Here is a 16,216-nt window from a genome sequence, read left to right as displayed (position 1 = left end):
TGTGGGGAAGGAAATGTGAAGAAAACTCAAATGTGTTGGTGAAGGAGCCGTTTTGTTATTTTCTCAGCATTCAGTCTGCTCCCCCACACTTGGCTAGGATGCCCAAGGACTGGTTGCTCTGTGAGTTGGCATCCACCGAAGTGCAGTTGCTCTCTCGGGCTGCTGAGTTCCAACGGAAGTTCGGTTTCAAGTGTGAAACAGCAAGGAAATGCAAAAATGTGTGAAATGGCATGGAAATGCCAAAGTCTCAATCCACAGCATGACTCCAACATCACCCGGGCTGTAAAACGCCTCTGAGTGATCATTTCCATGGCTGAATATGCGAAACAATGATTTACTGTTTCTCATGATTCTGCCTGTTGCCGAGGCTCACGATGCAGGTCGTCCACGCTTTGTCTAACGTCACTCACGTGGTTGTATCAGCTGCCAAGTTGGCTCAAGTCCGTCCTCCCTTCACATGTCCTGTAGTTGGATGGAGTCCTCTGCTTTCCTCTCCTAAATTCTCATAACCTGGGGCTAATTCTCATTGGGATTTTTCCAGTGAGATCATTTACATGTCTTTACGTGATGATGGCATTCCAAGAGAGAGAAATTGGAAGCTCCCACGGCTCCTTGAGCTCTTCAGTATCACTCACAGTAGCATCACTTCTATATTCCATGGGCCAAAGCAAGCTATGGGAGAGCACACATCCAAGGAGCAGGGAAAGAGATTCTACCACTTATTTTTTTTTAAGTTTTATTTATTTTTATTTGAAAGGCAGAGTTGTAGAGAGAAAAAGAGAAGAGAGAGAGAGAATCTTTCATCTGCTGGTTCCCTCCCCAAATGTCCACAACAGTTGGAGTTGAGCCATTCTGAAGGAGACCCAGAAGAAGTTCCTGACTCCCAGCTCCAGAATGGCTCAACTCCAACTGCTGTTGATTCTTTTGTAAACAAGCCTCAGAGATGCTTCCTGCTACTGTGTGAGGGCACGATGAAGCTATCTGGGAACCAGGAAGTGGGCTTTCACCAGGTGCTAAATATAATGATGCCTTGGTCTTTGGCTTCCCAGCATCTCTATGAGAAATAAACTCCTGTTGTGTCTAAGCCATCCAGTCTACAGACTCCCAAGTGGAAACTAAGACAGCATCCTCATTTCACAGATGCAAAGATTGGCAAGGGAGGTCAAGCCACCAGCCTAGCTCAGCTCACTTAGTGGAGGAGCTCAACTGAGATCCTGGGTTTTCCTGACTAGTGTTTTTCCTCCAGCTCAGGTTGCCTTGCTGTTCAGTCCTTCTCTGGCTCAAGGCTGTCCCCTGGACGTCTGGAGAACACAGGGTGCAGAGAAGGAGAGGCTCTGTTTGGATTTCCAGTTCTGTCCACGTATCTGCCCACCTGTTCCTTGGTGGAGCACTGAGCGGCACGTTGGTCAGCGTGGAACAAGAGTGCCTTCCTCGCTGCCTCACCTGCTCATTCTGTGCATAAAATGATGCCAGGTTTTACCACAAACCTAAAAAAAAAGAAAAGAAAGAAAGCTGCAGAAACCCCAGCAGGTATCATCAAATGAAACCCAATACATTCATTTAATATTCAGCATAGTCTATTGCCCTGCAGTCCATTTTTCTGAAATGAACAGAGAGCTCCTGCAATACAAAAGGTGTTACTTGTTGGAAATAAGCTTCAAATTACTAATTCCCTTCAGTGTGACCACAAAACCTGGAAATAAGGAAGAGGTTCCTTTGTCCAGAGCATGACCACTGTTCTGGATGACTTCCAGCCTGCTGGGTGGAGGGCAGATAATGATTTCATATCGAAGGTAGTATTTATTATCAAATACAGTTCTGTCATCCTTCCCACCCTCTAGAGCAATGTCTGGCTCTTACAGAACATTAAGGTAAATGAAGAGCGTAATTCTTAGCTTTATGGCTCCTCAAAGATCCTACATTTCAACGGAAGAACTAGCAGAGGCATCCATCTGCTGAACTGAGTGAATTATAGGTCAGATCAAAGCTTGCTTTCCATCCTTGTAGCATTCACTGCTTTGACAGATTAAATAAATTGTATTTGTATACTACAAGACAATTTTGGAAAAGACTTAAGAACACAAAGGAGAAAATGCAGATCTTTTACAAATTCACCTCTAGTCAAATTAAGTATATGTTTTTTCCTAGCAGACACAGTATTAAATCAAGAGATTAAGATAGATAAGCATTTAGATACAAACATTTTTCTTTAAAAAAGGGGGATGACACTAAAATAATTTTGCAGTTAAATTTCTTTGTGTTTTATCTACCTGCAACAAAATCATTTTTCATGTCATGAACTGTCTTTCCACCAAACAAGGAAGGTAAACCTTCCTGTTGTTTTGACAGGACGGTGATATGGAAGCCTTGGTCAGGTGTTTGGAAAGCGTTCTGGAGTGTTCTTCTCTAGGTAAGTGAGTTTTGTTTTCCAGATTCCTAAGTATAGCAACACTTATTGATCACATTGGGATATCCGGTCAGCAGGAAGCTTGGAAGGAAACCAACACACATGTCAACCCAAATGTATCTGCCAGAAGAGGGAGCTGAGGCAGGCAGAGCTGGGGTGCCTGGCCCCAGCACCAGCAAACGCAACCAAGAATTGCTTCCTATAGCTGCTATTGACCTCAGTCTCCAAAGCGAAATTGTTGGCATTCAGTGGCCCCTGGTGGTCGTGTGGTGGCTTGGTGGTGCTTCCAGACAGTTCCATAGACCCTGGTGAAGGGGCTACCCTACCTCGCTTGTCCTGTGGAAGTGGATTGCATTCAGTCAAGCTGAAAGCCGCATCGCTCTGAAGGCCACTCAGTTATTGGAAGAGACTTGATCTGAAAACCAAAGTCCAAACTTCTTTAGCGTTGTCAGTCTCAATAAATGGGATTGCAGCGCTCCAAGGATAAAACCCTATTTCTTAGTTTCTTCTATTTCTTTTTAAATCTGAAAATCCCGCTGTGATGACTTCTAGCACTGGACGATAAATTGTCACACAATAGTGTTTGTTTTTACAGGTCCTGGATAAAAGGAGTTCAGTTTTTCTTTCTTTCTTTGTTACTTTAAAATTTGCTTGTGTTGTCTTTATTTTACAAGTTTTAGAGGCATGGCCATTTCTTATTTCTTCAGAAGAAGTGGCAGGAATAAAGATGAAGAATTAAATTTTCAGGTGGCAAAAAACATTCACCATTATTTAATTAGGAACATTATGCATACTTTAGCTTCCCTCTCCCCCCATTATTTTATATTTCCATTTAAAAAGCCTGAGTTCTAATACACTTCTTTGATTTCTTCTCTTGACCACGTCCTGTGATCAGCCTAATTGCATGTCGGTAAATCTTGCTTTAACTGCTCTGTGGGAGTCACTTTCCTTCTCTGGGCCTCCTTGGGGGCCTCCAGGGTCAGGCCAGGCAGCGGAGGGAGCTCAGCAGCAGGGCTAAGAAGCAGCACCTGCACTACCCACTCGCATTCTCAGTCTAGCACTGCGTCCAGCGCAGAAGCAGTCTGTAACACTTATTTCAAAATATTTCAAGAGAAATGATAATGACGACCATGCTCCTTTAGCAGTTCCACGCAAAATAGCTCTCAGCCTCTCTGCTTTCCAAGTCAGTTACCACTTAGCCATCTGATGTGTATCTTCCAGAATTCTCTAACAGCTTTCTTTCTTCTACTTCCTTTTCCCCTGTAGGTTTATATCAGCCTTATTCCTTTTCTGTCACATTAGTGGGAGGCAATGACGAATGTGTATTTTTATTCCATGGTCCTAATGCTCATTTCTATAAAATCATTCAATCCAAAAGAAAAGTTAGATATCATCTATTCAGTGTTATTTAATCTCTCTGCAGCCAAAGCTGTCGTTTCTAAAACACAATCTTATGCAACAATCCTCTTCTATAAACAGAGAAGATTGAACCCAAGTGCCTAAGATGTGTGTGGAGAGGCAGGGACACCAGGGCTCAGAGACACGAGCCAAGTAAGCCACAGACGCGTAGGAAGGCTTGGGGTGTGGAGCCCCAGTTATAACTGAAGGTGGGATGTGGGTGAAGATGAAACAGGGGGATGGGTTGACAACATAAATAAGAAATGAGATTCCAGGTCCCTTCCTCTCCATTGGCACAGCCGATGGGCTCTTCTGCACAGTCAAGCAGAAGATACTTGATTTGATTTTGGGGGACAATGCATCCGTGGAGGCCCTGGATTGGGCGACAGTGGGAACACCAAAGAGAAAGGGTGATGCGGTGTGATGGAGACAGAGGGATGGAAGAAGCATCTGCCTGTTGAATAGCAAAGTTATTCAAGCTTAAATATGAACATAGAGCCAGCTGGCCCCTGATAATCCAGGAAGCTCAATAAAAAAGAGAGAAAACAATGTTTAAAAGTTGGATATGGCTGACTTTGGGGAGTGGAACTCAGAGGCAAAGAAGCAAGCTGCTTTTTTGTTTGTTTTCAGCTTGTCAGCTACCTGAATGCTTAGATTTTTTTTTTAGGTAAGCATTGAAAAAGAAATCAGCCCAATTCTATAATAAACCTTCTATAGAGGTTATTCTAAGATTTTTGGACATTTTTTGTTGCTGAGAAGATAATAATAAAGCTAAATTTATAAATTAAAAACCTAAATTATGAAACCAAAACTTAGACATCTCCTAACATTTAAATAGCTTCTTTTCAGATTGTCTGACGGCATGGATCTGAGTAAATTCATCAAACCTTAAAAATGCTCCAGTTTTGAGGCCTTCTGCTCTGCTTTTATCCTGTCCTCTGTTGAAATGGTTCATAGAACATTTCAGAGATGACTGTCTGATAAACTGCTGCGGTGTTTGCTGTCTGCAAGTGTGAAGACAGAAATCCTTAACCCCTCCGCTGCCTCTTAGGACTCCGATGCCCTCTGACAGTGACCTCCCTGCCAGCCCCAAAGTAGTGGAGTCCTGCAGGTGCTGCTGCTGGAATAATTATATATATAATTATATATTTATATCTAACAACTATATATTTATAATTGTAATTATAAAATTATATATATTTAATTAATTAGTTTATTTTATGATGCAATTCCAAAAGCCCTGGGACTTCCCCTATCCGTTGCCCCCCAATAGCATAGTCCTTCAAAAAACACACATAAGTCCATCGTTCTGCTATGGACAATGGCAGAAAATCCAGCATCCCATTGTTAAGATATATTTGACAGTTTCATTGGAAATCCATCTTTGATTTGGAAGTAGAGGTGTGTGCTGAATTGTATCCTCACATCTCAATATGATAGTCTCTATTATATAGTTCCTCTAGATGACTTTATGTACATGCATGTTTATCTATGTATTTATTTGCCTGAAGGTTGCCTTATGATGCCAGAGAGAACATCTTGTCTTTTGGGATTTACTTATTTCACTGAGCATAATGGTCTCTAGTTGGGACCATGTGGTTGAAACTGGTATAATTTCATTCCTTTTTAATGGCTGAGTAGTATTCCACGGAGTAGAAGTACCAGTTTCTTTATCCACTCCTCTTTAATGAGTATCTGGGTTGTCTCCATGTCTGCTATTGTAGATTGTGCTGCTGTAAAGTGACCCGTGCAGATTTCATTTCGTTGGGATATATTGCTAGAAGTAAGATAGCTGGGTCATGTGGCAGGTCAATTTTCAGTCCTCTTAGCACTCTCCTTACTGCCTTCCCTAGTGGTTGTATTAGCTACCCTCCCGCCAGCACTGAAGGTGGGTACCTTTCTTCCCACATCCACACCAGGTGTTTTTAGTGGAGTTCTGAATGTAGGCCAGTCTCACTGCAGTTAGGTGGAGCCTCAGTGTAGTTTTCATTTGTATTTCCCTGATAGCTACAGAGCCTGAGCATTTTTTCATGTGTCTATTAGCCACTTGAATTTGTTATTTTTAAATGTCTGGTCATTTCCTTTGCCCATTTCTTTACAGGGTTGTTTGTTTTGCTATCATCAAGTTTCTGAAGCTCTTTGTGAATCCTGGATATTAGTCCTTTATTGGTGGTGTAGTGTGCAAAGATTTTCTCCTGTTCTGTTGGTTGCTTCTTCGCTGTGGTGGTCATTTCCTTTGCTGTACAGAAGCTTTTTAGATTGTTATAGTCCCATTTGTTTATTTTGACTTTGACTGCTTGTGTTTTTGGTGACTTTTTAAAGAAGCCTTTCCTGACACCTGTATCTCGGAGAGTACTTCCTGTGTTTTCCTCTAACAGTGTGATGGTTTCTGGGTGTGTATTTAAGTCCTTGATTCATTTAGATCTGGCTTTTGTATCATGTGACAGGCACAGGTCTTGCTTCTTGCCTCCACAGGCTGCTATCCAGTTGTCCCAACAGCACTTATTGAAGAGACCAGGCTTTTCCCATGGACTGTTCTCAGTTCTCTTTTCGAAGATTACTTGGCTTTCCAACAAATGTGTGGTTTCTCTTCTGGGGTTTCTGTTTGGTTCCATTGAGCTCCTTCTCTGCTTTTATACCAGTACCAGACTGTTTTGATGATCATTGCCTTGACAGTAGGTCTGGAATAATTATATATTTTTTTAACTTGCCAGTTCTGATGATGTGGATGCAGGGATCCAAAGCCCTGGCCATTTTACACTGCTTTCCCAGACACATTAGCAGGGAGCTGGATGGGAAGTGCAGCAGCAGGGACTCAAACTGGTATCCATTTGGGATGCTGGTACTATTCACAGTGGCTTAAGCTACCGCACCATGGTGCTAGCCCCTGTGTCACTTTAATTTGCTGTTCTAATGAGTGTAATATATCAGGCATCCATCGTGATATTCCATCCTCGGAACATCAGATGATGTACTTCCCAGGTGACCAAACAGCTGCCTCCTCTGCATGGGTATCACCATAGGGTTGCTCGAATGTCCTCCTGGCCACTAATGTTGGACACTGGGCACAATCTAGAAAATGACCCCCATGGGTGCCCTGGGCACCTGTCTGGGGCCCTCACTCCTTTCCTACCACCACCTGGATGTACTCATTCTCAGCCTCTGACATGACGTCTGGGGGGGATGTGTCTTGTGGCTGATGCTGGTCATGTGTCACACAGGAAGCTGTGGAGTCACTTTCTTGCATTTGTAGCTTTCACAGAGGCCAGAACCTCTCACACAAGGCAGAAGCTTCCCCTAACTAGGGAAGAGTTAAAGTGAATCCAAAAATAAGGATGATCTGTGATAGTGATGAACTTCGCTGTTGTAAGGATGGAAGCTAGAAAAACAAACGAACAAACCAACCAACCTTGAGGATATGGAAGGCGACCCCAGCCAGCCTTCTGCTTCCATGGAAACGAAGACGGGAGGTAATTACCGTTCAGTCTGTCTTCTGTGCTGCTGACTGTAGAGGGAGCAGGTGCTTCAGACAGCAACGGTCAGGCCTGCCTCTCACATGTAATGAGGATCCCAGTTGTGGATAATGCCGGATCCTACTCAGAGAACTCAGGCTTGGCCCTGGCTCTGCCTCCTCACCTGGGACCTCAGCATCCCGCTGTGATATTCTCCCAGGTCTTCCTCAGTCAGGCACTGGATCCGAAGCAGAGCATCGAGGACTTGAACTGGGGCCCATAAGGACTTGAACTTGTGCCCCTATGGGATGCCTGCATGCAAGGCAGTGTCTTTACTAGCCATGCCACAACACCAATCCACCTCCTCCGGGGTTTGTCGGTTCACCCTTTTTTTCTCTAAAAAGATTTATTTATTTTTATTGGAAAGGCAGATATATAGAGAAAAGGAGAGACAGAGAGAAAGATATTACCTATATTGGTTCACTCCCCAAGTGGCTGCAACAGCCAGAGCTGAGCCAATTTGAAGCCAGGAGCCAGGAGCATCTTATGGGTCTCCCACACAGGTGCAGGGTCCCAAGACTTTGGGCCGTCATCTGCTGCTTTCCCAGGCCCTTTGCAAGGTGCTAGATGGCAAGTGTAGCAGCCAGGAAATGAACTGGCAGCCATAACATGTACCAGTACCACAGGGCAGAGGATTAGCTAGTTGAGCCATTGATTTACTCTTCAAATGCCTACAGTAGGTAGGGTTGGGCTGGGGTCAGACCCAAAACCCTGAGAATACAATCCAAGTTTCCCACGTGGATGACAAAGCCTAATCACTGCCTTCCAGGGTTTGCAGGAATTGGAGCCAGGTGTGAAACCCAGGTTCTCCAAAATGGGGCACAGTGTCCTAACCACCAGGCCAGATGCCCACTCCTTGAGCTCTTGGTAGATTTGCCTCTCTTTTCATTTTCAACATTTCTGGCCTCACCAAAGATAGTGTTATTGACAACCCAGAAAAGTGTTTCCTTCTGACATTTATGTGATGGTAACCTTAAAGACTAATTTTTTTTTAACCTAAGGTTGAGCAGTTGTCTTAAAGAGATCACCAAAGTTGCATGCAAAGACAAACTCACAAGGAGGTTCATGGCGTGTTGCTCACAACAGTGAAAAATTGACATGAAAATAAATGCTTATGTATCTTCTAGAGCAAAAGTGTTTTTTAAACGTTTAAGATGATCAGGGTAGCCCCACAGTCATTTGGCGAGAAAGGTGGCAGAACAGTGGCTGATTCGAACACGCTCACCTAAACACACACAGTATGCTTGTATGTAACCTGGGGATCCCAGTGTTAATCATGGCTCTCTCGGCGTGGTCACCTGTCAGTATGTTTTAATTCCTCTGTAGCATACATGAACAACTGATAGGATTATTTTCGGCGAAAAGGACAGTGCTAATCTATTTGCATATTTTATCAAGCCCAGCCTGCTGCTACAGAAACACAAGTTTTTTTTTTTTTCTTTAAGCTAACATTCTTCACGTTGGCAAATGAGAACAATTAAACTCCTCAGATATTGGCTACTGGGGTCAGGCACCTACGGGTTCTTTCTTAAGCCGCCCACTCATCCCATGTGCCCAATTAAACACCAGATGCGCCCTCTTTTTACACTGGCAGGGGCTGTTCTCAGAGGCTTCCTCATGAAGAAACAAAATGACTGCTGATTTTGTACAATTCTGTTTTGTATTTATGGTGTGAAAAACCTATGTGATGAAAGCGGTTGATTTAGTTCCTTTTCTGTGCTATTTGTCATCTCCCCTAAGAATCTCAAGCCCGCTTCTCCGAGCTGATCCGCTTTTCTCCAACTGATTTTGATGGAAGCAACAGGGCGTTCTTTGTTGATCAGAAACGGCCCTATGCAACACAGTGGTGGGTTCCCTGGGAATGAGGGAGCTAGTAGAAATTTATCTTGGGCCTTTTCAACAATAACACACCATGATGCATATTACATTTGTGCTTTAACTAGCGCTCTGGAGGGGAGGGTTTCTCATTTGTTTGTTTTCATATAGGTAAGTGAATTTTGTAATTATTGTGTATCTAGAGTCAAAACTCACACCTAACTCCTCTGAGGCAGCTCACAGCATCATCCTAATGTGATCACTACAAAAAATAAAAAAATAAATAAACTTATGGAAGTGAAATTAAAAGATAAGTTCATCTTGGTACAAAGTATTTTGAAATCAATGTATAGTTTTTTTTCAAAATATGCACTTCCCATAAATTTTGAAGACTTCATGTGCATGGATCTAAAAAAAATACGCCGATTTAACATCTTTTAAAATACTATTTATTGTTGAATTATTTGGGAGTTGGAGACAGAAAGAGAGTGGCAGACAAACAGATCTCTCACCTGCTACTTTACTCCCCGAATACCCGCCAGGCCAGGACCGTGCTGAGCCAAAACCAGGGCCAGGAACTCATCCGGGTTTCCAATGTGGGTGGCCACCACTGGAGACATCAGTGCTGCTTCTCAGGGTGGGCATTAGCAGCAAGTCCACAGTCAGGAATCATAGCAGGGCACCCTGGTGTGGGATACGAGCATCTTCAACGCCAGACCCAGTGCCTCCCCCTTAACTTATCCATTAAGTACAATTTTCATGATTTTTTCAAATTCATATCCTCATACACTGCTGAACCTCTTTGGGGACATTTGTTCCTTCACTATCTTCTTCCTTTGATCCTGTTTATTGTGTTTTTTTCTTTTTTTTTTTTTTAAGTCAGTGCATGGGAACTTTTATCTGGGCGTGGTGTTTCTGTGGAGGAGGAGACAGAGCCCCTCACTGGCAGTCGCAGCTCTGTGACCTTGGCCCCAGTCTCCCCAGCTGTGAAATAAAGGCTTGCAGCTCAGAATCTTGATGATTCTCTGTCATCTAGGCCCGAGGTCAGCAAGCCTGTGTGTGAAGCAAATCCACCTCGATGCCTTTCTTTACAAATAGTTTTACTAAAAGCCAGCTGTGCTCATCCAGGTACCTTTTGTCCTGCAGCTGTTTTCCTGCTATGGCAGCCATGCTGAGGAATTGCACCAGAGACTGGCTAATTCAGGAATATTTACTAACTATCCCTTTCCTGGAAGCTGGCTGGCTCCTGGAAGAGGCAAGTCTTGCATCCTGTCCAAGTCCACATAGTAAGAAGAGATATATGAACCTCAAGGACAGGCATTTGCAATCCTAAGGGTCAGGGTGGGGGTCTGCCAGGAGCTACTCTCTCCTGAGTCTTTTGTCCAACACTGAGAGCAAAAGTTCAAGGAGATGATATGAGAAGATTCTAGTGCACCAAGGGCAAGGTTGTGAGGATGCCTGAGTCAGCGATGTCCCAGGTGCTTACATGAGGTCTCTCTTGTCTGCCAAAATATCCACCTGCAGTCCTTGCCTCAGCTCTTTATCGCCCACACGGCAGCAGGCTCCGCGTGGAGGGCAAGTGGAGGCTTTTGCTTTGTGGGCAAGGTCAGTTGTCCAGCTTTGGGAAGAAATGAGAAAAGGCTCTTTCCCACTCTTTCCCAGCTGTGAGATGTCAGAACCCTGAGCTGTCACTCCTGCGGACGACAGCAGCTCTGGGGGTGGCAGGCACAAGTGGGGGGGATCCTGACATCACCGCCTTGAGCTGCACTTTGCATTCTTACCAACACAGCTTCTTTGCTCAATGCCTCTTCATATCATTTTGTTTTCCGTTTGTTGTCAAAGCATCCCCATGGGGTAGTATCAAGTGCTATAATCTTCAGAAGTCTCTATTTCCTAGGTAAGGAAAGAGGCTTCAGGATGATTTTCAGTTGACATTGTAGAATGCTTGTAACCTTTATTGTGGGTCCAAGCCATCTGCCTCTTGGCCCTGGGTCTTGATTGCTCTCCCTCTAGTTGAAGCTTCAGCAGATTCATGCCTTATCCCAGCATGTTAGAACCTACGGAGGCCCCAAGAATATGAAATGGGGAAACTGAAACTCAGGCAGGTGCCTAGAGGGGGGTCAGAAACCTGCCGAAAGCAGAACCGGAACAGCCGCAGGTCCTCTAACAGGGCGGCTGGGTCTTTATCCACAGATCTTCATGACAGCTCTCTGTGCTCCCCACAGTCGACACAGTAGTCACACAGTGTGCGTGTGTGTGTTACACCCAGCAGGACATCCAAGGTCTGTCTGTAGGGATATCTCTCTCAGTGGACTACAAGCTTTCTATGGGTGAAGAGACACAGCTACTATTTGCATTGCTTTTGCTTTTCATTGCCATCTACTGAGCATTTAAAACATATGCAAATATGTGCCTTTTAAAATTAATACCAACTCTCCAAGTGATGGCACTTTTTGATAAACTTTCCTGAAAAAAGATGTGGAGGAAACACTTTATAGCTCATTCTGTGAGACCAGTATTATTGCCCTGACAGCAAAACCAGACAAAAACATCACAAGAGAGAAGCCCAAACCATAGATTAAAATCTATTATGAGTATAAACCCAAACACTTACTTATAACTCATAGCTCATGGTAAATGAATGATTTCCTGATAAGCTCAGAACAGGACAGGAATATCTGTTTCTTGCTCTCTCTTTCTCTTCCACATTGTGTTAGAGGGTCTAGGCAGAGAGAGCAGGCAAGAAAAAGAAATAAAGGGATCCCATCTTGGAAAGAAGAAGCAAAATTATCTTTATTTGCAGATTATACATAATCTTATACATAGAAAAATCCTAAAAATCCGCAAGACTATTAGAACTAAAAAGCAAGTTAGCAGGATACAAGATCATTTTATATATGTACATAAAAAATTGTATTTCTGTACACTAACAATGAACATAAAGCAAAACTGTAGAGAATAGCACTATGATATAAATTTAATAAAACAGAGCAGGGTGGGGGCACATCTGGAACTACCTAGTAAAGCAAGGCTTACTGTCAGATTTCAGCTGTATCCTCAATCAACTGGACGACTTTGCACACATTACTTACAATCACAATACCGCTCTTTGAAAAGCGTGTCTACTTCCTAGGAACCTTGCATAGGATAAACCAAGGTAAGCTGGCTAGCACAGGGCCTGGCACTGACTGAAACAGGTTTAGCTGCTCCTACTGTTGATGATGTTTTTATTTTTGTTGATGATGATGATGAATTGGATATGGGGAAGAATTTGTTCAGAAAAGACATTTGATAAAAGACTATAGATCCAAGAACTGAAAGTCAAGCCAGACATCTGATCTGACAGAGCAGAGTCCATGGAATAAGCAGGCTGAACAGTCAGAGGCCAGGAGTGAGGGACGGCAGGCTCAGGCGGTGAGCAGACAGCTCAGGAGCAGAGCGTGACGAGAGCAGGCCCCACGTGGGCAAGTGTGGAGCTGGTTTGAAGCCAAGCCCCCGAGAGGCGACTCTGCCGGCTTTTGTGTAGAGTTTTCAAAAAGAAAAGGCCGCGTCGGGCCAGCACTGTCGCACAACAGGTCGGGATGTCACCTGCAGCACCAGCGTCCTATGTGGGTACCAGTTCAAATCCCAGCTGGTCCACTTTGGATCCAGGAAAGCAACAGAGAATGGCCCAAGTGCTTGGTACCCTGCCTCCCAAGCGAGAGATTCGGAAGCTCCTGGCTCTAGCTTCAGCCTGGCCCAGTTCTGGCTATTATAGCCATTGGAGGAGTGAACCAGCAGAGGGAAGACCTCATTCCTTCTCTCTGTAACTCTGTTTTTCAAATTATAAAACAAATGTTTCTATATTTTTAAAAGTTAATGGGAAATGGAGTCAAAGATAAGTTTATCTTAAAAAGTCTTCTTTTTCTGGTAGAGGAAATGATAGGACAATGCTCAGAATGGGCCATCTTACATCTCTGTCACTGCCTTTTTTCCCATATTTTATTTTATTTATGCAAAGTGAACAAATTTCATGTGTTTCACAATATACAGATTTGGGAGCATGGTGACACTTCTCACCCTACGCTCTCGCTTGCCTATATTCGCCAAGGCTGTTAACAATGATCAAATCTCAGAATGTATATCTCACTCCTATGTATCTTAGCACAGATTGGGGGAAACCTGTGGTTTTTGTCTTTTCGGAACTGACTTATTTCACTAAGCACTGCAGTTTTCAGGGGACCCATTTTGTTGCAGAAGACAGGATTTCATTCTTTTCTATGGCCGAGTAGTATTCCACCCAGATCGTGGCCTGAGCTGTCACACCACAGTGCTGTTTTCCTTCTGCTCAGGCTGCACAGCAGCAGTCATTGCCAAGGGGGGAAACACAGGGACCACCCCTTCCAGGAAGAGAAAGGAGGCAGGGCCTGGTGTCCCTTCTCTCCCCTGCCCTCCCTGGGCTGGAGGCTACCGTTGGTGAGCCTTGCCCCAAAGTCAGAAAGCAGTGCTCAGAGTTTAGTCTAAGGTCTACCTTGACCGCCCCTAGCTTGTGCTCACATCCACTTTTTCTATACAGTTATCACAGATGTCAACAGGGCCGGGTACACAGTGAAGGCAAAGTCTCGGTGAAGGCCACTGAGAGTCAGGCAGACGGACAGGTTGGATGGCGGTAAGGTCCTTGAGGGGTGGACAGAAACCCTTGAAATCACAAATGCGCCTGATTTGGTGTGCGTCTCCACAAGTGTACCATTTTTCAAGTGCACGAGAATTCCCTTGAAATTAATTAGAGGAAAGGACTTTCTGAAGGTCAACGTGGGGGTTTAGGAACCATCCATTATTAAACAAAAGCTTTGAGAAAGCAGAGACTTGGACCCAGGGCTTCCCAGTCTGCAGTGAGTACAGTTACACGGGGCCGAGGTCAGGACGGAACCCTATTCTTGGGTTCTAATGACATTTTGTCTTTGAATTTGTGCCTTTGTGGATGAAATCTGATGGGACGATGGAACATATGCCAGGCACATAATGTCTGACTCATGCTATCACACCTCCAGCCTCCTCTTGCCCTATAACCACGTCCACCACTCACCCTCAGTGAGGGCCTGAAGCCTGGTTATAGAAGGATTAGAGTCAACTGGGACCTCTAGGCTCCTGGGATCCTGCATTGCCCTCAGAGAGTAACATGACATGATGGAAGGCCAGTGAGCGCACCTGAAGGAGGAACAGCCTTCTTGCTTTTTGAACAAGGGGCCCTGCCCCGTCATTAGCACCAGAGCCCCACAACCTTTGCAACCAGCCTAAGAGTCTCACTGCCACTCCTGGCGCCAGGCCAGCAGCATGAACATCACCTGGGGACTTACAGGAAACACAGAACCTAGGTCAGTCCGAGTACTCCTAGAATTCACAATCGGTGTTTTAACAAAATCCCCGGATGAAGCCCGACACAGTCTGTGATCCGGTGGTCCCATTCTCTGTTGTTTTGACCATAAAGTGTATCATGCTTTTCTTTGACATAAGGCAGCTGCTGCTCTGGGGTGGCGAGAACAGAACACGGCAGCCGATAAGAAAAAGGAATTGCTCTGGCCCCCAAGCGTTGCCAGCACAGTTGTTTGAGATTTTCCCTGTTCTCTTCCCTTGAGCTTGAGGCTTAGCAATCTTTCCTAGCAGTGCAGAGAGCCTTCCTGAGGTGAACAGCAGCGGTAGGGGGTGGAAGGGTGCAGCTTAAAATAAACTACAGCTCTCCTGGAAATTGCACTGACCTTTATTTGCATAAGCCTGCAGGACTCGCCAGCTCCTGGAAGAGATGGGAAAGCAGCGCCTACCTTTCACTCCTGGCAGCACTGATTTCTTTAGCTCCATTGGGGGTTGCTGGCCACGGTGTGATTGCTGCTGTTTTAGTAAAATGCACCCAGTGTGCACAGGACCTGCACCCCTGCGCTTTCCTCCTGCTCAGTTCCCCGGCACTTGGGGCAGGGGCCGTGGGGGCTCTCCAGAGCAGTGAGACCCCAGGCACGTTTTGCTTCCCATGTTTGGAGGAGCGTGGGGAAAGGGGCCACAGTCTGTTCCCAGCTCCGGTATCTTGGACAGCGAGGCCTTACTGGTGATGTACCAGGAAGAACACCTTTCTTGTTTAACTAGTTGCAGTATGCCCATTCCCAAGTTTATTCTTGTCAGTCCAGTCAGCCAGGGACTCCGGCCTGGGAAAAGCACATTTTGAGAAAGAGACGAATGAGCTGGAGATTGCTCCTGTCAGCGACAGAGCACAAGGTGCGACGCGAGAGGCCCGCTGCAGGCGTGCGAAGGAGAGGGGGTGCCAGAAACACTAGAATCCGCACCTCAGTTTTCATACTAGTTAGTACACACAGCACCAAAAGTGTAATGTATGTTGGTTATGCGGACAGGCTGAGATGGACTACCATTTACAACCCTTCTCTGCATTCTTGGAGGGTTAAGTTTGTAATTAGAAAATAGGCTGAAATTGTATCATTGTAAAAATTAAAAGGAAAAAAAAAAGGTGGGAGCAGAGGTGATGGGGAGGAAAGAGTGGGAAGTTTCATGATTTAAGTCTATGTATGTGAAATACATGAAATGCTCCTTTTATGCAAATAAAAAGTAATTAAGATATAACAGGGGGAAATGGGGTTGGTACTAGCTTCCTTAGTTGGTGTGTGGGTCACCCGCCACCTGCTACATGATATCTGTTCTCTCACAGTGTGGTCTCAGCTCGAGTTCTTCTCTGACACAGCCACTGCAGGGAGAGAGCCCAGAGAGGAACGTCAGAGCGCCCAGAGAAGGGAGCAACCTCTCAGGAGAACAGAGGACATGGGGAGGCCTTTGCCTCTGAGCCAGGGAGACCAGGGCAGCCCCAAAGCTGAGCCGTGGACCAGCTCTGTGGGTCGCCCTGGGCTCAAGCAGTGGACCAGCTGTACTTATTTCATTTTATTTTTTAAAAAAAGATTCATTCATTCTTATTGGAAAGGCAGATCAGATTTCCAGAGAGAAGGAAAGATAGAGAGAATGATCTTCTGTCTGCTGGCTCACTCCCCATGTGGCTGCAATGGCAGGCACTGAGCTGATCTGATCCAAAGCCAGGAGCCAGGAGCTTCTT

At 44.9% G+C, this 16,216-nt stretch overlaps 1 protein-coding gene across 5 annotated transcripts in view; it reads left to right on the top strand.

The window, feature by feature from the left end:
* The window catches only part of NEK11 (NIMA related kinase 11), a 112,314-nt gene that overhangs the window by 76,211 nt on the left and 19,887 nt on the right, over positions 1–16,216 (top strand). For all 5 annotated transcript variants that reach the window (XM_058657106.1, XM_058657108.1, XM_058657105.1 and 2 more), the window contains one exon: positions 2,350–2,410. In XM_058657106.1, coding sequence (XP_058513089.1) covers positions 2,350–2,410 — 61 coding nt within the window. The remainder of the gene's footprint in view (positions 1–2,349; positions 2,411–16,216) is intronic.

This window comes from Ochotona princeps, chromosome 30 (genome assembly GCF_030435755.1).
Source record: "Ochotona princeps isolate mOchPri1 chromosome 30, mOchPri1.hap1, whole genome shotgun sequence".
In the NCBI taxonomy this organism is placed as follows: domain Eukaryota; kingdom Metazoa; phylum Chordata; class Mammalia; order Lagomorpha; family Ochotonidae; genus Ochotona; species Ochotona princeps.
This window is presented reverse-complemented; position numbering and strand designations above follow the sequence as displayed.